This window comes from Anomalospiza imberbis, chromosome 21, assembly GCF_031753505.1.
Source record: "Anomalospiza imberbis isolate Cuckoo-Finch-1a 21T00152 chromosome 21, ASM3175350v1, whole genome shotgun sequence".
In the NCBI taxonomy this organism is placed as follows: Eukaryota; Metazoa; Chordata; class Aves; order Passeriformes; family Viduidae; genus Anomalospiza; species Anomalospiza imberbis.
Window position 1 is genome coordinate 7868527 of NC_089701.1, and position 22354 is coordinate 7890880.

The 22354-nt window shown below is 50.1% G+C and overlaps 1 protein-coding gene across 1 annotated transcript in view; it reads left to right on the forward strand.

Annotated features, from left to right (window-relative positions):
* The window catches only part of ASTN2 (astrotactin 2), a 319829-nt gene that overhangs the window by 282190 nt on the left and 15285 nt on the right, over positions 1 to 22354 (forward strand). The window contains 1 exon segment of the mRNA XM_068211459.1: positions 7206 to 7347. Within this exon segment, the coding sequence (XP_068067560.1) occupies positions 7206 to 7347 (142 nt within the window).

The following is a 22354-nucleotide window of genomic DNA, read 5'->3' on the forward strand; positions in this document are numbered from 1 at the left end:
TCGTGTCTGGCTGGGGCTGACCCTTAGCAACCTAGTGAACCTTGAGAAATCCTGGAGGGCTCACAGCACAGAATGAAATGCTTTAATTCCCCCTCTTCTCCAGCAACACACTGCTTTGGGGATGTGTTTTTACATGAGTAAAATCATTTTTTCTGAGGTCTTAGATATTGACTGTGAAAGACCTGTGATAAGCAGTCTGTGAAGAGCTCAGATGAAGAAGCAGGGAGTCCTATTGATGACCCTGAGAGAAGAATACACTCATGATTAACCTCGTGCATCATAGAACATTGCAGCTCATGCAAATTAAGATAATTTCCCTCTTTTTGACTGGCTGTCTTGATGAGAACAGCTCATCTTTCAGTTCCACTTGGTGACTCCATGCAAGTTCCAACCCTGAAGAGCACCAGTGAAGGCATTTGAGTGACTTCTGTGATCCTGGAATGCAACTTTTGCTCTTAGCTCAACCAAAGCCTTACTCCTTAAATTTACCCATCTACAAATGCTGTCTCCATCAGCAGAGGATCTGGTGATGGACACCTAGAGGAGATGGAGGCCCAGAGGAGATGGAAGCCCAGAGGGAAGCTCTTCATCATTATTAATATGTCTGGTAGCATACACACATAGGAAGCAAGTTCCCCCAAAATTCATAACTTTAAAAATGGTGAAGCTGTTCAGGGAACTTCAAATTGCAGCTTTGTACAAGTTGGGAAGTGAAGCACAAGCTGTGCCCAAAGTTGCAGCATAATCACTGGCTTTTCTGCCTCAGCCTAGAGAACCTGTGCCCAGCCAGAGAGATCCCTGATGGATGTGTCTTTGAGAAAAGCCATGACAAAGAAATTATTTCTGAGGCTACAGGGTTTTGGGGTGTGGGATTTCAGCTCCCATCTAACGTGAGAGGCTGGTGTGCATGGATGTTCCCAGAATGTGGGCATAAAATTTTTAGTAATAACTGTGCCTTTTTTATTTCTTTTATAATCTGGCAAGCCGTGCAGGGAAGGAGGTTTTGACATCATTCCACCAGGATCAGTAGGGATGGTTTGCTTTTAATGATCTAGGCTGCGAGACAGACCATCTGCTGATGTAAATCGGAACAGCTCCGTCGCCTGAAGTTATGTTGCACTAATTTAAATCAGCCCATCATTTCCAAGACAAACCAACCACCTATCACTGCCTTCCCCCACTGAGTGCCAGATCCAAAACACATTAAACCCAGGTACAACCTCATGGTGGAGGAACCACCCTGCAAACCTGTGCTCCACATCCACTCATCCAAAAACCCGGTCCAAGCCTTCTGCTCACAGCCCTTCTCTGATCCTCCCCTCCTTCAAGGGAAAGCCTCAGGAGAAGAGGAGGGTGAGGCAAAGACCCCCAAAAGGTGACAGACTTGGAGGGCTGAGCATGCCATTTGTTTCCTCATTTCAGGAATCAAAACCTGGCAAGGGGAAGTGGAGTAAGGTCTCTTTTTCCATCTGCTGCGCTGGCATTGCTCTGGAGGTCACTGCTGGGGACGGAGGTCCTCGCTGGGCCCCATCTGCCTTCTCTTGGCTCCCTCATTTATGCCCACTTGGGCCTCTGACATTCTACTCTGTTTTTCTTTCCTTGAAAATGGATCGGGAATTGGGAGCCGCTGCGCAGGAACGCGCCTGTTCCCCATTACAGCTCCACCGGGGCTGTAACACGATCGTGCCTGCTCCATACCCACACAGATATTTATTTATCCATACAGCCTTTCTCCTTGTTTTCATTAAGTTAGGCAGAAAAGGTTAATCTTTCTTCTGCTAAAGCTTCAAAACCAACCAAACTAAATAAAATATGATTTCTTTCATTTCTTTTTTAAAGGACACTCTCTCTCTTTTTTTTTTTTTTTCCCTTAAGTACCAGAATGAGGTCACAGTCAGAGATGCCACAAGAGTAAATTGAAAACAGGTTGAAAAAAAGCAAAGGGGAGAAAGACAGGGAGAGAAAACCACAATCAGGGGAAAGCGCCTGGTTACGTTGCAGGGTTGGTTTCATCCAACCCAGTAAAGAAGCTGTCAAGACAGAGACATTGGTGCCTTCCTACTTTCCCCTTTGTGCTCTTTCTAGGAATCTTGAAGGTGAATGGCAGCAGGGAGGTCTCCTCTCATCTTAATTTCCACTTTGGTTTGCAGCACCTGGGTTTTCTCCATGCTGCTCTTGGCACAGGCACACGGGCTGAAGGTGTGGGAACGCCTGTGAGGGTCCCAGAGCTTCCTTTTGCTCCTCGAGCCTCCTGGAGGCTGCTGGCCTCGCTCTCTTGTTTAGTCTGGTTGAACTCAGCGCCGTAGCTCGCCTTGTCCTCGGTGGGATGGTTGATAGGTGATTCATCCAGCCTGCTGTCCGCAACTGCAGGGCCCTGGCACGGCCACAGTGGAAGGACTGAGGCAGACTGAGGCTGTTGGATGCTGTGTGCGAGCGGTCTGAGCCTGCTCCCAGCCATTTTCATTCCTCAGCCCCCGTTCCTGCTCCTCTGAGCCTCCTGCCATGAGAAATGTGCTCTCTGAAGAGCACACTGCCAGCTCACCCTTGCAGACAGGCAGCTGAGCTGGGGATGTCCTCCTCCTCCTCCTCCTCCTCCTCCTCCTCCTCCTCCTCCTCCTCCTCCTCTTCCTGAGATGGAGTTGAATTCCTGGCTGGTTATCCCAGAGTGCCACCAGTGGGATGACCCCTGGCTATGCCTGCTGTGGCCAGGAGAAGTCTGCAAAGCTTCCCAGAATGGGAACCCCTCTGCAAGCTCCAAGTTTGCTCTGTTTTAAGGAGAGCCACACCATCAAAGTCAGTGTAAAAGATGCTTAGAAAACCAAAAAGAGGAGATGTGCCAAACTCCACAGCCATGCCTGTGGATGAGGACGAGGCAGTAGCAAGGGGCTGCACTGGGGAGAGAAGGGAAATGCCACCTGGAGGGAGCTGCACCTTCCTGACAGTTATTAGTAGAGCAGAGATGGATTTTCAAAGCTGCCTGGGGAAGTGGATGCTTTGGGGTAGATCAGCCCTGGGAAGGCATGGAAATGAGGGAGAAGAAAGTCTTGCAAGGATATTAACTCCTTGCACTTAGGAGTGCCAGCATCCCATTGCTGAGCACAACTGCCCCATAATTTGTAATCAGTGAGCAGCAAGTGACATTTTTTGCTCTGTGCACAACATTTTCCATAGTGATACTGAGCTCTGCTCTGGGTTTTTACTACTGAGATGTGAACACAGGTGAGGCATCCTCATAGGAGCTAGTTATTTGTCCTTTGATATCTGTAACAGCTTATTGCTTTATTTAGTGTGACATCAATTATTTATTACTATTAATGAAGGACACAGATGTCTGTCTGGTCAATAAAATATCTCCTACTCCACAGAGATGATCTACTTAGATATCATTTACTCTGCAGAGAACCTTTGGATTCTTTCTGAAATTTAATAACATGAGCAAAGATACTCAGGCAATCTAGAAGGTTTGTGCTTCAGGGCTGCTTTGGGAGGCTGAAATCCTTCTTTATATTTGCTGGCGGGATGTGTGAGAACACAAGTCCAGATGGGAAAAAAAAGCCCCTTTGCTTTCCATCACGAGCTACTTATCCATGTAATCCCTTTTATAAAGTGATCAAACTCCTTCCTAAAAGATGGTTGGGTTATTTGTCCTTTGCAGGAGTAGACCAACCATTTATCCATGTCCAATTTACATCCTCTTGCCATTACTGCCCATTAACCTAACTATTGCTTTTCCATCTGAGTGCCTGCCCTGTTGATGTGTTCACAGTCATGTGTCTCTATTTGGCCTTTTTTCCCCCTGTTTTTATTGGAAAACCTGGGCTTTTTGTTCTTTCGCTGTGAAATTTTCTCTCCTTCTTTTCCTGTGCCTTGGTCTTGAGCACAGTTGAGGAATGCTGTGCACTTAGTCCTCATGCAGCTGGGTCAGTGTTCTCCTGCTGCTACATGATCCCAGGATCACATTTTCTTGGTAGGGCAACATTACTGCTCAATCAAGTGGCCCAAGTGTCCAAAGCCAGGTTGGAGAGGGCTTGGAGAAACCTGGTCTAGTGGAAGGTCCCTGCCTGTGGTTGGGGGTGAGGTGAAAGGGGATGACCTTTCTTGTCCTTTCCAATCCAAACCATTCTGTGATTTATGATAATTCTCTCACCATTCCACCAAAAGCAGCTGTTGCTTTAACTCTCTTCCACTGACAAGGTCCCAGTCTAAATCTAGGGAATAACTTGTTTTCTGCTCCTAAAGAAGGCTTAGGAAATTTCATTCCAGCTTCTCTCAGAGCGCTGAGGACTGAAGGTTCTCTGCCTTCTCTTTTGTGAGATGAACAAATACAGTCTCCGTGTGCTCTGCTTTGCCCAGGGGAGAGCAGGGAATAGCAGCTCCCTGCACTGGCTGCAGGCTGACAGCTCTGGGTAGCTGGCTTGTCCCCAGGGTGTCCCTTCCCTGTCTTTGCTCCATGGTCTATGCAGTCTGGCACCACTAGTGATCTCACTGCTGCTTGTACAGGTACAGAAAACTCGCAGCCTTGGGGCTGAGGTTCCAGCATCTTTGATAGCATCTATTTTGCTGTTTTCATAATAACCTCCTTGCTTTGCAGAGCCAACAAGAGAGGAGAGTTCCCCAGAGGTTCAGGATTGAGCAAAAAGCACCCTCTTGCTTTGTGGATTTTATTGCAAGGGTTTTGGCTCAGTCCAAGTGGAGACACTGTTGGCAGACCCTGCAATCTTAATTTCCTCCTGTGCAGGGGGACAGAAATGCACTCCACTCCCTGAGCAGGTCTGATCCATGGCAAACCAGACCACTGTGGGAAGCAGCTGCTGCTGTGTGTCAGGGCAGTGCTCCCTGCCAGCCTGTTCCCTCAAAAGTACCCAGAAAGACCATGGAAGATGATCTTTCAGAAGTTAGTGCATGTCCTAGAGAAAGTTAGCTGTGCAATTTTCATTGTAGAATGGTCTGTGCTGGAAAGGACCTGAAAGATCATCTCATTCCAACTGCCCTGCCTTGGGCCTGTCCTGCCCTTCCACTGGACCAGGTTGCTCCAAGCTGTGTCCAATCTGGCCTTAATGCATTCTTTGATTCAGTGGTTGCACATGACATTTTCCATCTCATTTCCAGTCTCCTGCAAGTCTGGTTCCACCCTCTCCCTGTCTCAGCCCATCACATCTCTTGTGCTCCCTGGCACAGATATCCTGGCTGATCCTCCTACCTGGGGGCTGCCCATTCCAAATCTTGGACTCCAAGTCTCCTTGGCCTCGCCCAGCTCTCACTGCAGTCTCTGCCAGCTATTTCCTTTCCTAGCCCTCATCAGCTGCTTAGAGGAAGGTGTGAGATCCCACAGCATTCATCCATGGGAGGATCTGTCCCTCCATGAAGCTTTTTCCTGGTCAGAAGGGAAGTTGCTTGAGGCTGGAAGAGCCTTAAAGTCCTTTGCTCTACTTCAACAGCACCTTCTGGTCCTTGTTGGTGATTCATCAGGTTTGTCAGTCATGGCAGAGTCTGCTTTCAATGACTCCTGGTGACAGGGAGTTCCCCAATCCAGCCCAATGCTGTAGGAAAAGAGATGGAAATGAAAATTGGAAATGAGTAATAGGGGTTTGTTTGTTTGCTTAAACCATAAACCCAGAGCTGAGGGACTTGTTGAAGGCTGGGCAGCGCTCGTGACTTCCAGGCAGGGATTTTCCTGCTGCCAACCCAACCTGCCTGTTGAGTTGTCTTGGGATTTGGGACAGACCTGTGTCCAGGAGCTGGGTTGAGCTACAGAGACTGGTGACAGAGCTGCCTGAAAAAGCTTGGAAAGAACAAGTCGTGCTGGGAGCACTAAAATGAATAATTAAGGCTTGTATTCCTTCAGGGAGGAAAAGAATTTATTGCTGCTCTTTTCTCTAGCCAAGGGGGATATTTGTTACTGAGTTGTGTGTTTGGAGACAAGACGCAAATGCAGTTTAGGGGGCTGGGGATGAGGGGATTTTTTTTCTTGTACCTGGATAATTCAGCTTCACAGTGGGATGTTCTGGGCTGGTTATACCACTGGCTTGTTCCTTAGGGTCTGTACCAAGAACTGATCCTTTGTTTCAGTGCTCCTCAGTCACTTTTGCCTTTAGAAAAACAAAAGTGCTGAGAAGGGAATTCTCCTCCTCCCTCTGCTGCGATGTCTTGACATTTCCACATGCACAAGGTACCCAGCACAGCAATCTGGGCCCAGCTTGGCTTACACCAGCACAACCACCACCTACAGCAGCCCTTGCTCTGATTCCCATCACTGGGAATAGGGCACAGCCTGGGCAGATGCTCTGTCTTATTTTCCTCCGTGGTACCTCAGGCTTTCAGTTACACCAGTGTGAAACAGGAATTAAATGCAATGATCTCTAACCAATAAACAGGCTGCCCACTGTGACGAGACAGGTTGCACAGCAGTGGACAGTCATGCCCAAAAACCTTAATAAATGGAGCATTTTCAGTTTCAGTTGGGTCATGATCTAAGTGTTTAATAGGCTTTATAAGCCAGAAGGATAAAAAGAAAGATTTTTTCAGTATTTTTAATTAGTGTTTTTTTTCCTTCGAATGCTTATAAAAAAGCAAGTGTTCTTCAACATGACTGAAGGAGATCCAGTCAGAGCTCCAGGAGCTGGAAGAGTGCAGATGGAAGGGAATGCAAAGCTACTGGCTGTCATTAAATTTAAAAAAAATTAAAAATAAAAATAAAACCATCACATTGAGAGCAATTCCACCCAAGCACTAAAATTGTCTTTTTTGCTGTTAGTCCAACATAGTAGAAACACCTTTTGCTGTGGCAGGTAATGTTTGGAAAAGGCCATGCCTTGTTGAAGAACTGGACATGCAGCAAGGGCAAGAGATCCCTGTTTAGCCAGGCCTCCAGATCTTTTGTAGCCCACCTCTGGATGGTGGTTCTGCCTGCAGTGTCTGCAGTGAGGCCACACGTCCCCTCTGTGCTGTGATTGCAGCTGGCCACGCAGTGACGTAGCCCTGGCCCCCATTCCTGCAAAGCTGCTGGCCCAGGTGTGTTTCCTACTTGCTTTGTCCATAGGTGACATTCTCCATACAGACTTGGGACGTGCCACAGCCACAGCCAGCTGGAGTTCATTGATTGCATGTCCGGTGTAGAGATGTTCCTACGGTGATTTTTCAAGTGGTTAGCAGTAATTCTATACCTGTATTGATGTTCTGGTCTCGCTCCTCTCTTTGCTCTGCAGGAGAATCCTTGAGCTTTGCAGATGATTTGCTGTCTGGCCTGGCAACCTCCTGCGTGGCAGCGGGTCGGAGCCATGGAGATGTCCCTGAAACCAGCCTCTATTCAGTCATTTTCAAGTGCCTGGAACCAGATGGTCTGTACAAGTAAGGAGAGACACGTGGGGAGCTGCTGGGGGCAAGGAGGGATCTCCAGTGCTGTTGTTGAATTGTTGTTGGCCTTTTTGGTCAGCACTGTGTTACACCTGACACAGGACAAATGGTCACACTCTTCCTGTTGCTTTGGGTGTTACACGCAGCTGGTGAAATGGAAAACCAGTGTCGGCCTGTACGGTGCTGGAGGCACTGGGAGTCCCTGGGACACTCCTGGATAGCACCTACTTTTAGTATTCTGGGTTTCCAGGTCCATGCCTGGTGGACAGGGTTGTCTCTCATGGAAGAACTAAGCTGATGTGGTCAGATTGGAGCAAGCTGCCAAGTGCCTGGTGGGATGAAATAGATGTCAAAAGTGTGACAAGTGTTTATAAGTTGCTATTTCTCTTAGTAGGACATATTTGAGATCAGAGAGACACCAAATCCTTCTGCCCACCGCCCACATATTGCGGACACTTCACTCTTCTGAGATACTTTTTGGGGGTTGAATTTTCTGTTTGAATCTTGTGGATTAATTAGTTTCCAGAGCAAAGGGATAACATCAAGAACTCAATTTTAACTTCTCCTTTAGTGTCATTTGGACAGGGTCTGGGCTTTCCAATCTGGCTCATTAGCCAGGGCATCCTCTGTCTTGAGAGGGATATCAGGAGTCAGATCAGTAAGAGAGGAAAAATAGAGCAAAGAGGCAAGGAGACAGAGGAGAGACAGAGTAAGCAAGAGAGAAACACCCAGGGCTTAATGTCAGAGTGACTGCAATAATTAAAACACATTTTGTAGTGAGTAATGAAACTTTTTATGGGACCACAAAAGCATTTAAAGTGAGAGCTGGCAAATAGTCTGTCAGCGAGAACTTTTTAAGACCTTGATTAATACTTTCCCTCCACCGCCCCCCAGTTAAGTATGTTGACAGCCTCCAAAGCCTTTATTGCACATCCCTGGAGCAGGGCTGTCTCCAGGAGTGGGCTCCAAGTGATACCTCTTGCCATTTAATAATATCAGACATTTTCTTGTTGAATATCTATAATGCATAAATATAATTATTTATATCTCTGGGAACTGGGCTGCTCTGAAAAGGTGCCAGGGAGAGGCTGGAGCAACCGCAGAGCTTGCTAATAACTCAGTGCCTATAAAACTGGCCCGTTGTGAGCTCTCAGCTCCCAGCTGCCAGGGGCACTGGGAGAGGGAAGAGCCACTGGTTTTGATGGAGGCTGCTGCCGTGGTGAGCACACAGAGCTGGGAGCCAGCAGGTCTGGCTCTTGGGCAGCCAGGGCTGCCAAGTCATCTTCCCTATCTGCCAGGCAGGGGTAATTGCACTCACCCGTCACTTTAGGGGCTCTGTGATCTAGTTCCTGGTGTCTGCAAAGGGCTGGAAGAGCCTTGGGTGGAAGGCAGAGGGCTTTGTCCAGGGTTTTGTCATCCCTGTGGTCAAAGCCAGTCTTCTGCTTCCCAGCCCCAAGGCACATTGCCACGGAGGTGGTCAGCAGAGCTGGCAGTGCCCTGTGCCCTGGGCGTGGCCCCTGCTCTGTGGGTGCTCCTGGGCAAGGGACAGCAGCTTTTGTTGGGAGCCATGGCTGCAGGCAGCCAGCAGCCAGCAGTCCCCTGGCACCAGGGAGCTCTGGAGCTTGTCCTGTGTGGGGACAGGCCCCAGGGTGACGCACAGTTCTGGCTCTGTCCCACAGCTAATGCTCAGCAGGGCTTGGCTCTCCACTCCCAGGGCGGTGCACACAGCGCACATGGACGGGCACATGTTCGTGTGGGCACCTCTGGGGCACCTCTGAGCGTCCAAAAAAATTGCATGTGGGCACACCACAGCACCCCCTCCTCGCTGGCTGCTGCTGCCTGCCCCAGCACGTGGCATGGACTGATATCCCCCTGCTCCCCGTTGGCATGAGCTGCCGTGGCTCCTGCCTGCCCATCACACACCCGCTTGCTCCAACCTGGGCCCTGCCCAGCATGTTTACTGAGCATTCTCAGATACACAGGCACCCCCATTAAATATTCCTCTGCTCAGATGTCCACAAGGTTGCAACACAGCGTGAAGAAAGCCAGAGCAGTGAAATGTGAGGCTAGCGCTGGTCTGCGCCCGCACAGACAGAACAACAACACAAACACGGGCATGGGGTCATTTCTTAAATTGAATTTCTTCTGCTTGTTTCATTTGTTTCTGTGGAAAAATAGCTATCTATAATAGCTCTGGGCTGGGTATAATCCTGATTATAGCCACTTGCAGGGCTCTGTGCTGTTCTCTAAGCTGGGAGGTAAGCACACAGTCTGCAGCATCAGAGCTCTTCAAAAACAAATTGTTTGCTTCTGCAGTAGTCTGAGGGTATCACATAACCCTAGCAAGGGGACTGGGAGGTCATGGAAGTCTCTTCTGCCCTGTAAATGTGTTGAACATCCTGTCCCTTTTCTTCTGTAGTACCTAGAGCAATTACACTCTGCTGTGGACCATTCCTTTGGAGTACTACCAGCCTGAGATCAAAGCTGGGCTGGAGTATGAAAACAAACCCAAAAAATGTTCTACGAGCAAACAAATAAACAAAGTCTGATTGATTCCTTTGCTTTTAAGACTTCTGTAATTCCAAAGCATAAATTAACCAAAGGATAACTAATTTCTTTGTCCTTTGCAGTTTCAGTTTGAGGAAAATATGTTGCCTGTCAGCCCTTTTCTTCCCCTTGCCTTTAGCACATTGGGGCTAAGATGTCAGTCCCTGCATAGAGGGTTTTCAAGGGCAAGCAGATCATGTCAACAGACACATGCTCCAAAGGCTCATGTACCCGTGTGCACACTCCTGCCAGTCTGCCACACACGGGTGCCCATCCATGGAGATCCATGCTGCATTCATGGGAATGCACTCCCATGGACCTATGCATGGATACTGAGGATGGTCCTTGAGGACTGTTGAGTTTTGTTGCAGTTCTTCAAAAGCAGATATCTTATATTCTTGTGAAATGGAGAAGGGATCGCTCTCCCCTGAGGTCAGCTGGACTAGAGCTGTCTGTCAAGCTTCCCCCCAGGTGGATCTGAAAGAGGATGAGGTGAGAAGGGCAGAGGGAGAGATGTCGATGTGTCTGTGAAGTGCTCACCTTGCATGGACCAGCCAGCCTGGACAGCAGCCAGTGCCACTCAGATGGATGGTTTGGGAGCCTTGGGAGCACCAGACTTTGACAGGCAGCTTGTGATGAACCAAAACCAAAACAACAGTGAGGAGAAAGGGCTCTGGCTTGTCTCAGAGATCAAACTCAGCTTAGAGGACTGAGCACCCCACAAACCCATCCGTCTCTTCACTGAGGAGGCAGGAGCTTCCCCTGGGCACCCCACAGCCTCCCTGAGCATTCAGCCCAGCTCATCCATCTCAGCTTTCACCCCATGGCTCAGGGAATGCCTGGGGATGCCTCGTGGCTGAGCTGTACCTGCTTGGCTACCAGAAGGCAGCTTTGCCAGCCCAGCACGTTTGCTTCAAATACTTGGGGAGACACCAAGTATCCCTCAGCCAAAAATGGAAATTCTGGAAAGGGAAATGAAAACCCCCTCCAGCTCCTCAATGGAGCTGCAGTGCAAACACACCAACCTCTTCCCTGCGCCACAGATACTATAATTATAGATTAGATTAAATCCCAATGTTTCACTTTATTTACATTCCTGACCTAGCCTATTCATTTCCAGTGTTTGTGCCAAGAATCAGCACAAAATTTACTGGAAATAATATGGAAGTCATCAGGATTCCTTCCAGAGCCTTTCCTTGGAGTGTGTTCATATGCTGTGAAGAAGCCTTGACTTTACATTCCCTTTGCTGGCTCAGATGGGCTTTCCCCAGGGTGATCATGAACCAGCCCAAAGGCTCTGGGAGAGCACGTTTCAGGGGTGTTGGAAAGGTGGAAACCTCTTCCTAGGGGTTGAAGATTCAGGACTGCTGTTGGAGGGAAGGGGATTCAATCGGAGCTCAGAATTACAACACGAGGCTCCCATCTGCAGCCAGGACCCACCAAGTCCTGCCCAGGCAGTGTCACCCTCTGTAGGGTCTGCAGGCCATCGACAGCATGGCCAGGCTCAGCTTGGGATAACATGGAGCATCCCTTTTTTGGTGAGCTTAAGGAAAAAGGCAGAGATGTGGAGCAGGGAGAGCCCATCAGAGCACGGAGAGGCAGCGGCTGCAATCCCACAGGCTGAACGTGCTGAAGGAGCTGGCCCAGAGCAAGGCTGATTAACGCAGAGTGACCTCTGCCATGTGCATAGCTGGGATAAAAAGTGGAACGGAAAACCCTTGCTGCTCAAGAGTGTGTTAATGCTGGCAGCAGTCCCCTGCTCCTTATATGATGCTAATTGTTGTTGTTGGTCTTTCGTCAGGAAGACACGTGAATGAGCGCTGGAGCAATCGGAGACAGATCCCAAATAGCTCCGTGGCATGGGTTAAAACACATCTGTTATAGCCCTTGGCCGGGTCCCCTGTGTGCACAGGAGCTGTGCTGCTTCATTGAATCCACCTCTCCCATTCCACGTGCTCTCCAGCTTCCCAAAGCTGAGTGGTGCATGGCTGTAGTTTCTCCTCAGGCATTCCTGGCTTGCAGAAGCTCAAACAAGGCAAGTCAGGAGATGATTTTGCTAAATCCTAAGCCTGTACTCCAAATGCAGGCTCATTCTTTCTCAGCGCTTTGTGGCTGTGGCAGAGCCAGGCTGTCCACGCGCCGGCTCAGGTGTGTGGTTGTTTTTGCTGAAGTGAGTCCAGCACAGAACCCTCTGGGCTCACCTGGGCTGTGTGTGGATCACTGGCTTGCAGGGGGATTGGGCCCATGAAAGATGGGCTGTACAGGGAGCTCAGGGGCTCAGCAGAAGGGTATCATCTCTGCACTCATTTCCAGGAAGTCCCATTTATGGAGGTGGGTTGGGCTCCTGCTGAGGTTCCAGTATCAGTAGGATACACATCTAAAAACCACAGAGAAAACATTCATGGTTTTTTCATGGCCAGTCAAATCTGGGGGCTCTCCCCAACTTCACCATTTACTCTGTTGAGTGATTTAAGGAAAACATTTTGTCTCGCTTCCATCTTCACCTGTTTACCTGTCCCCTTTAAAAACTCAGTTTTTTATCTCTCTCGTGCTGTCCTTGTATCCAGCCTGTCCTGGATGGCTCAGATCAAGGCCTCCAGGTGCTGCTGCAGTGTTGCTACACTGATTATTTGCCATCACCCTTCTAAAAGTTGTGTCTGTGCCTGAATTTTCCTTCTGATCAGTCTCTGCCACCAGTACTCAACCACCTGGGACAGATCTGGAGTCAGGAGATGCCTTTCTCTGACTTCAGTAAAACCTTCTTCTTTAGTATCTGCCAAGTTTATGGGTATCTCACACCTTTTTGCTGAAAGACCAGGATTTTCTTCCCAAATTCTCTGCTTCTGCTCATACCTCATGCCACAGAGAGAACAGAACAGCTTTTGCTGCCTCCCATGGCTGTCTCCTCTCTGCTCCTTCCTCAGCACAATCAGACTGAAACAACATTTTTGATTTTGTCCCTAAAAACTGCCATCATCTAAATCCCAGACCTGTCCCAGGCCCATTCACATTGTCCCTCTGGAGCTGGCTGGAGGAAGGCTGGCAGTGGTGTAGTGAGGAAAAGGAAGGAGGAGGAGGCATGGAGGGGTTATTTTGTGGGGTATTGCAGCTGGGGGAGTGTGCCAATATACGATACTTCCTGGGAATGGCAATGGGGTGGAGAGGAAGATTTTGGCCTCTTTTCCTTGGTAGATAAATGGATCTTTACAATTCCACCTTTTCCCCATCAACAATCCCATATCACTAACCCCTTTTAGTCACAGAACTTGGAGAGTATTCTTATTCCTGACCGTGTAGAAACCTAATGCTGCTCCACGTCCAAGTCTTATCTCATGGACTAATGGGAGAGGGAGTGCAAGAGCTGTGATATAAATATCAACACGGGCCTTGCTGGCTTTGATTTGCTCTAAGCTAGCCAAAGCTGCATTGTGCTACTGCCTTGGAGCCATTTGTTTTGTTCATCACGTCTCCATGGTGCAGAGCACCCTCGTCCTGAAGGCTGGAAAGCTGAGGGCCATGGTGGTTTGATTCTTCCAGCACAGTTTGAACACACTCCATTTCCAGGACACAAGGAACACAGGACACATCCTGCTTTTTTTTTATCTTGTAGAGAAGAAGGGAGTGAGGAGCAGGGCAAATGTCCTTGTTGGCCATGTCCTAGCAAGGGAGACTGGGAGGGAGAGGTGTGACATGCCTGGAGCTCCGCAGTGATCTAGAGCTGAGCAAAGGTGAGGGATGGCCATCCTGACATTTCACATAAGCCCCACTTCAGAAGAATTACTTTTTTGGTCAGGTGATTAAGAACTGCTCCCTGCAAAGAATTGTATCCTCTTCCTAATTTCCTTGTGCAGTCTGGGACCCAGGTATCTGAGAGTGGGAAATTTGATGGCTGTCCTGCACCCATAGCAGCTCAACCTGATATTTCCAGACAACTCAAGATTTGGGCTTATTGAAGCTTTAAGGAGTGGCCAAAAGCAGCCCAATTCTGTCCACAAACTTACCCAAGGAAGGACGTGACCAGCTCCTACTGAACCCACAGGTCTTATCTGAACCCAGAGCCATCCCCACAGCCCGGGGGGTCAATCAGCTCAGACAGACTCTGGGTGGGACCCCAGGTGCCCAGAGGTGGAGATATTTGACAGTGATACTTCTCTGAATAAAAAAAGATAAGTCACAAGCTAATCCTACCTGCTCATCTTTTTGAAAAGCAAAGTTTGGATGCCATGAGCTACAAGTTCTGTCCCAGCTCAGCCCAGCAACATACATTTGTGCATTTCTCTCACATATGGCTGCAAGTCCATAAAACTAGTCAAACTTTTTTTTCTTTGTTTCATTTTTCCAAAGGACACCTGCAGCACATCCCAGCTCATCCTTTTCTTGTAACAACAACAGCACAGAGAGTCCTTCACCAGCCTTGTCTCCCAGAGAACACTTTGTTATTTTTGTTTTCCTTTTGTGTGTGTGTTATTTATTTAAAAAAAATAAATCTCTTTTAATCTCTGACTTGTGCAGAACATTACATCAGTAAGCGCCCACCTCCTGATCATGCCAAACTGGAGTTTATCAGCACAAAGTGACCTCTCCAGCTCTGCTACCTCTTCTCCCCCTCAGGGCCATGGCTCTTTCCCAAAGAAACAGGGAGTTTCTGCAAGGAGTTTGTCACGGGAGAGCTGCAGGCAATGGAGCCCTTGCCCAGATCTCAAACGGCCTTTAATTTATTCCTTGGGGTTTGGGTTGTTTCCCCCCCGCCTGTGTTTGCAAAAGTTGCTGGTAAATTGAGACATCTCCATTTTGAGAGCATCACGTTCAAGGTTTCACCGTCAGAGCCACAGCTCCCGTTGGCTTCAGCTGAGTTTGTGACATAGTAAAACAGACATCAAAAAAGTAACCTCAAAGTAGCTGCTTCTTCCTGAGTTTTCCCACCTGTAAAACGGGTATTAAAACTGAACCACACCCTTTGTTGGGCTTCCAATACAGTGAGGAGATCCATAGTAAAATGGGAGAAAAAGCCAAGGAGCATCTCTGCTGGGCTGCAGAGATGGCAACCACGTGGGGAGGTGGGGCTTGCTGTGGGGGATGCTCTGTGCTGGGCTGTGGCCCATTGGTCTCTGCTTGGTCACCCCCATCTGATGCCACTCCCAAGGATATTTCCTTGGAGTACCTTCAGAGCAATTGCTCCCACCACCCGTGCCCTCATTGCTCATGGTCACCTCACACACACACACTTGCTTCCCTCATCAGGAATGAGATAAATTCGATTATACAGCAATATGGTTTCTGTTACGAGAAGGGGGAAAAGCATACTCTGCCTTTCACTAAAAACCCTTGGAGCCAAAGCTTATGTCATAATGTAAAAGTTTAAAAAAAAAAAAAAATAGGGTCTGTGGGATGCTGGTTGTTCAAGGAGGGGTCAGTGGGGTCCTGTTTTCACTGGATGGTGTTGGATGTGGAGGATGGGTGTGAAAGGAGCACAAAGCTGGGTCACAGGAACATGTTTGCCCAAATACCTGGGCAGTGAACTGGGCTCAGACATATCTTGCCTCAACTCTGGGCTGTCATACCCCTGGATCAGGGTCTGTTGCTTCTTTTCCATCTTTTCTCCTCTTGATTTTTGCCAGGGAAACTGTAGGGCAGCCCATGGCAGCAGCAACCTGAGCTAGGTCTGGAGCGTGCTAGTTTTCTCCTTCCCTCTGAGCATCTCCCACTGGCCTGCAGCTACAGGAGTGGCCTCTCCTCCTAATCTCATTGCCCAACCCCCAAACAGAAGGGCTGGGATACTTTCATGTTTTCCTTCCTTCTGGTTTGCATCATTGCAACATCCCAGTCTTCCAGCCTTTCTGGGCAGGGTCTGTGGGGATGTGTCCAGCACACAGGAGGCTTTGCACATCCCAGTTTCTCACGTGGGGCAGGGGATGTTTGGGAGGGCTGGTTGGTCTCCAGGAGACCCACCCCAGGCTGCTGGGGGAACCTCTCAGACAAAGCAACTGAAACCAAAATACTTGTTCAGTGTTTTGACACGTCACTGCTGATGTAAGGGGAAGGATTTCAAACCATTTCAGCTGCCACAAGTTGTAGTCTTGGCCCTACACTGCAGGGCAGTCTTTGCCCCTTGTGTCCCTCCCCTCTGGGTCTGGGGGCTTTGTGAGGTTGATGGATGTTTTGTGGTGTTGCATCCCCATGGGTGCTGCCCTCCTGAGGGCACAGAGGTGGAGGAATGAGGAGCAGGGTGCATTTCTGTCCATGCTCTTCATAGCTTTGGACCTGGTGCTGGGGCATCTCACTTTGCTGAGGGTCTGTCCCGTACCTTAGTGCTACCCAACAGCCCCATAAACACACCAATCATCCCATAACCTTACTCCATAGCCCACAGGTAAAATCATGGCCAGATCCTGCTGTAAGTAGCCCCTGGGTGCGCAGGAGAATTTAGAGGTGCTCGGTGGAGCAGTGTGGGATCGTGTGGCTGCTTAGACCCACGCTGGCAGGTGAAGCAAACTGATAAACTCTGGGTTTTCCACATTGTTGCAACCGAGAGCACGCAGAGAACAGGATGTCCCTAACCCTGCTGAAGCCCAGCAGAATGCTGCACCTGGAGTCGCCCTTGGCAGTGCCCCTTGTACCTCCCTTCCCAGGCAGCAGCTTGCAGTGACCCCTGTGGCTTTTCCATGACCTATCCAAACCCACCCGATCGCTGCTCCAGCAGAGCCACCCCAGTGAAGACGAGCTCCAGAAGAGCCACCCCACAGCATGAAGCCCACCCCCTAGATGAAGCCTATGGAATGAAGCCCACCCCACAGCATAAAGCCCACCTACATCACCCCACACACAGCTCCCGAGCTCTTCTAGGCCACCTCCAGCTCTGGGCTCTGCCCCTGCCTCGTACCTGCTGCCCTGCCACAAGCTAAATTGTTTTCCAAGTGGAAACATGAGTTGAAGGATTAACTCCACACGGGCCTTCCCGTGCAATGCACAGGGATTAAATATTTATGTTGGCAAAAAGCATGTAATGGGCAGCTCCAGATCAGAGATAATGAAACTGAGGTGTGTGGAGAAAGCGGGGGGAGGCAGGGGGCTTGCAGGAGCAGACAGGAGAGGGACCCAAGTGGGTTGTAGTATGTGTGCCTGGGCGATTACTTTTGGTTTTATTAATACCCCACCTGTTTGTGGGGGAGCCCCAGCCCCATTGCTGGGAGCTCTGCAGCACACAAGGGAGTGCAGAAATCAGCCATTCCCATTCTTGTGTGCACACCAGCGTCAGGCAGGAGGATATGTCACCCAGGTGGCTTTCACTTAGACCCACCTGAAGTGATGGGGGGCAGGCACCGTTCTGGAGGAGGTGGCTGAGTGGGGGGAGTAAGGATGAGACCCTCTCTGTGTCATCTGCAAATGATGCACAATCCTAAATCATTACTAGCAATGATATAGGATCCCTGGCTCTTCCAGACCGCTGCAGTCAAGGTTATTTACCGGTGACTGTATCGTATCAGGCAGCAATGTGGTTTGGATTAGAGGGAGGGTTCCTGATCAGGTCAGGAGAAGGCTCATGGCAGCAACCACAGCATGAGCAGGAAAGTCCATGAGAGACTCCGTGGGGCACGTTAGGGAGGAGCCCTGCCAGGATGGGCAGCCGGGGAGCGCAAGGAGCGTGGCAAAGGAGAGGTGATGCAGGAGGGAAAACCTTCCTCTGCTGCAGGAGGAAAACAAGGAGTGCATGCAATGGCAAAAGCTGCTGCTCTTTCTCAACTCATCATTTTTATGAGCCAACAACATCTCCCTCTTTCCACCCAACAACAAATATCGCAGAAGGCGGCACAAGGGGGGTGGGAGTCCCGCGCGGGGCCGTGGGACCCCGGCCAGTCTCTAGTCTCCAGGGAGGTATGAAACGAGGCATGAATGGAGTGTTAGGAGAGAATGGAAATCCACTGGCTCCCAGGCCGGCTCTCCTGCGGGGGGTCCCTCGCTCACGATGACAGCGCTGCCTCTCATAAACACGCATTTCCTCATCCCCATTTGTTTCTCTCTCTTGTGCAATCTCTTGTACCAGACGGGAATGGGAGTGAGTCCCACTGGTACGTGAATGTGTTACAAAAAACCTTCCCACCCTGCCACCAACGAAGTACTGAGAAAGAACAACAGGGTTTAAAAGGAAAAAAAAAAATAGAAAAAGAAAGATGGGGCAGCTGGATGGATTTGCTACTGGCCATGACTTATTGTTCTGAGTGTAAACTCAAGGGCATGGCTGTGTAGGTTGCAGCATCAACCAGCACTCAGAAGCCCCACTGCACTTGGTGCTCTGCATCCCTCTGGGAAATGGATGCTCCTTCCCCAAATAATTTTCCTCGGCGGAAAACTTGTGACAAAAATAGAGGCAAAGTAACTTGACTGCAATCACATAGTGCTGAAATCAACAGATATCCCAGCTCCAGCCTGCCCAACACCATTCCTTGTGCTGGGTTGTTTCACTTGGGGTGTGTGAGCAGCACTGCTGCTGCCAGTCCCTGGGCATGGACCAGGCTGCCCTTCCCAATCCACACTGCTGGGACAGAGCACAGCTGGGGTGACATGACTGTGTGGGAACAAGGGCGAGTCCCACCATCAAACACATCTCCTGGACTGGTGGTGGAGGTTAGAAGATCTCCTGGACCTGGGCTGCTGGAGCAGTGGTGGAGGATCAGCTGTAGCTGCAGAGGAAGAAAAGCTGCAGGGAGTTACAATCCTTCCCTGCAGAGTGAAAAACAAGGGAAGAAACCTGCAGGGATCAATGCCTCTGGAGCAGCATTTGCAGGAGAGCAGGGCTGGCTCCACACCTCTGGGAGCTCCCAAGTACAGTCACTGCAATGACAAGGGGCTCTCCCATGGCACAGGACAGAGGGTCTCCAGTCCTGGCTTCTGGAGTAGCAGGGCTCTGGCTCTGAGCTGGTTGGCTGTATAGCTATCATTTCTATAAAGAAATGATTAAAAGAGGGTGGGGAGGGGGGGAAAGAAAACCCCAAAACATCTGTTTTACTTCAAATCAGGGAAGATTCCTTTGCTTGCAAGGAATGTGTAAATCATGCCGGGCTGGGAGAAGTGCATAACCCTGCCTGAAAGCTTCTCTGCACTTCAAACGAATTCTAACATGCTTACTGGGATTTTGTTTTTATTATTTGTTTTGGGCCCCCCTGCCCCCCCATCCTGCCCTCCACCCTCCCTGTCTGCCTGCTGGACCTGTGAGAATCTCCTGCCCACTGCCAGTTCCTTGCCCTGTGCCCCTGGATTTGGGGGCCTTGGGGCACAGCCACAGTGGGCACTGCAGATGTGGCTGGCATCCTTCTGGCTGGTGCACAGCATTCCTGCCTGCCACCATCTCTGTGCCAACACTGAGGCCATTGCAGGGCCCCGTTGGCTGCCCTTGAGCTCCCAGAGCCCAGCTGGAGTTTGTCTCATTGGGATCCTGCCTGGGATGCTCAGAGGGTGCCCCTCTCCTGTGTGCGTTATTGCTGGGCTTTGTTTCGCACTGTTGCCTGTGGAAGGGGAAGCCAGGGCTGGCCAATGGTGCTGGGGACAAACCCAATGGAGACAGATCAAAAGCTCTGCCCTCAGGGGTGCACAGCCACCTCCCTGTGCCAGCTCACTAAGGTGACTGTCCCTCAGGCCGAGGACCAGCTCTGCTCCCTGTGGTCAGTGCAGCCCTTGCCTTTCTTCTGAAAGCAGGGGGTCCTACTGTGGTGCCTTTTATAAGAACAGTCAGCCATCGACTTGCTTGCCATGGACCACCCACTGTTCCTCAGATGACACTGCCTTTTGAAGTCACTACCAGCCCGGGCTAGATTTCAACCGGCAGTCCAGATGGAAGCCAAGCCCCCAGGAGAATGAGAACAAGCCCTACCAAGGGGATCTCCAGGGGTAGCACGCTGTGGAGTGTCTGGTTCTTGTTTAGAGGGACTATGAGGTTGGGAGGGGCAAAGATTTCCCAATTTTCCAGGGGTCACAACCTTCCTCTTGCCTGTGTCCCCAGGGCCGGTGATGGCCAAGCTCTGCAGAGTGTTGTTGGTAGGTTGAGCAGCAGGGATGGTTAGCTGTGAACATTCCCATTGTGGAGCTCCCTGCAGGGGTCCAGGGCTTTGCTTGTCTCTCCTTTCTCCTTGGCACATCTGGAGGAAAAGTATTCATTCTCTCCTTCTGAATATTTATTCCTGCTCTCCTGCTCATCGCCTGCAGCCACAGACAAGCCAAGCACTGCTGTCTCTTCATGGAGGAGGATGGCAGCCATCCCATAAGTGGCCCAAGGAAGGTACTAAAGGGATGTTTCACTCTTGGGATAACCCACCTGGCACACAGGACCAATGCTGTGAGATGAGGCTGAAATCCACCCACCCACAGATCGGTGCAAAGACAAGCAAAACCTCCCCTAAAACCAAAACTTGCCCTCAAAGTCCCAACCTCAGCAGAGCTGGGCCTGGAGGCTCTGGAGAGTCTGTGGCTGAGGGAACAGGGCTGGGGTGTCCCAAACTGATGGGGACAGCAGCAGGTATTGCACAGGAGGAAGAGAAGATGCTGCCAGGGAATACCCTGCCCTGAGGAGCTGGAGGGATTGATGTGAATTGCAGTGCCCTTGCAAAGGCTGTGGCAGGGCCTCAGGGACACGTGGGGTGCAGAGCCTGAGGAAAGCCCTCCTTTGCTGCGCCAAGGACAGTTTGATCCATCACCAGCTCTCTAACCCGAGCGGGACCAGCCCCTCAGTTGGCAGCTTTGGGCACCAACCCAAGCTGTGGCACAGTAGGAATTGTTCCAGCAGCACAGGGAGTCAGAGGCAACTCATCTGACCTGTGTCCAAGAGCTTTGTTGGGCATCCCAGCAGAACAGGGGCTCTGGCACTTCACAGACTCTAATGAGCTGCTGTTGCTTCACTGGAGACAAAAGTACCAGCCTGCAGTGGCTTATTATCACCTCCTTCTGGTCCTTCACTCCACCAAAGGATGTTACAATTCACATTCTGGCTAACATGAGATCTTCTGTAGCCTTTCCAGACGGTGGGGGGAACACCTTGCCTCAAGCCCTGAGATAGACAGGGAAGATTGGGAATAGCTGGGCCAGTTCTTACTGCATTGCCTCTAGAAGCACATCTGCAAATCTTCATCCTCACAGCCAGCAGGACGAAAGCAAGGGCACGATGACTGCCAAGAAATACGGACCTCAAACACCCTCCATCCATCCTCTCCAAAGCTGGTAATTCCATGATGATCCTGCTTTTTCTGCCATCATTCTGCCTTCACAGCTGGGAGCCATCGCTATGGGTCACCATAGAATTCTGCTGGGGCATCTCCAAGCTAATTAAATCCTCCTTGCTCCTTGGAGAGTGCCTAGGAGCTGAAGCCCCAGTGTTGCAACATGAGCTGTGTTAATGTTATCTCGAGTCAGGGAGGCTGTTTAGGGTGTGTTGTCCTGCTGCCATGCCAAGGAGCTGCTCTCTCATCCACGTCCCATCTCCATCAGAAGCTCCAAGTTTCTCTCCAGAGAAGATTGCTCTGCTCTTCCTTCTTTGGTGGGGTAAAGCTGCTCCTGAAAGGATGTACTCAGAGAGGTAGGGAAGGGGGAGTCATTATCTGCTTCTTGCAACAGCTGGCAAGGATCAGGGTGGACAAAGGAGGCAATCATAAGGCAGAGAAAAAGGCGAGGAGGCACAATGGCTCTGTTGGAGCTCTCAGCCCTGGGGTGGTGATGAAGACACTGTGGGGAGGGTGGCAGTGACCAGGAGGGTGGCAGTGACCTTCCTGCATTTTCTGGATGAAGCCATGGCCTGTCTGGCATTTTCCCCTCATTTCCAGTGAAACACATTTTCACCTGAGGCAGTCTTGGCACTGCTGCTCACAAGGTGTCCGGCTGGCAGAGGGGCTCCGGTGGAATCTTGGCCGTCCAACATAGGTATCATTCAGGAGCAGGGTTCTTGAGAACAGAAGGTGGCCTGTGTATCAAGGCCTTCTTTCACAGCCATGGCAGTAATGGGAATCACTACTCTGATGGATTATTGACAGGGTTTTGAGGGAAATCTTGGGAAATTGAGATGCCACGATTAAGGCTGGGAAGGTGAATGCCCTGCTGGGCATTTCTTTGTCAGGGAGACAATAGATCCAGGCAGTAGCAAGGAGTGGTCAAGATTTTTAATTAATTGATTTCTTTCTTTCCCCTTCACCCTTTGTTTGTATCTTGTTTAACAGGGATCTGAAACAAAAGGAGGTTGATTAAGTGCTCAAAGGAGGGAGAGCTGAGCAAATCTGCATCCTAGCTTGGCTCAGGTATAGGGCAGATGCTGCCGAGGGGTTGAGTGGATCAGCATCCAAACCTGCCTACTCCGGGTTTTGGCTCTCTGTGGCCTTGCAGCTCAGAGGGAAAGCCCAGGAAACATGGGACAGCACAGTGTGGGATGCTGTGGCACCAAAGTGACACTGTCCCACACTGCACCCTTGTAGTTCACCAG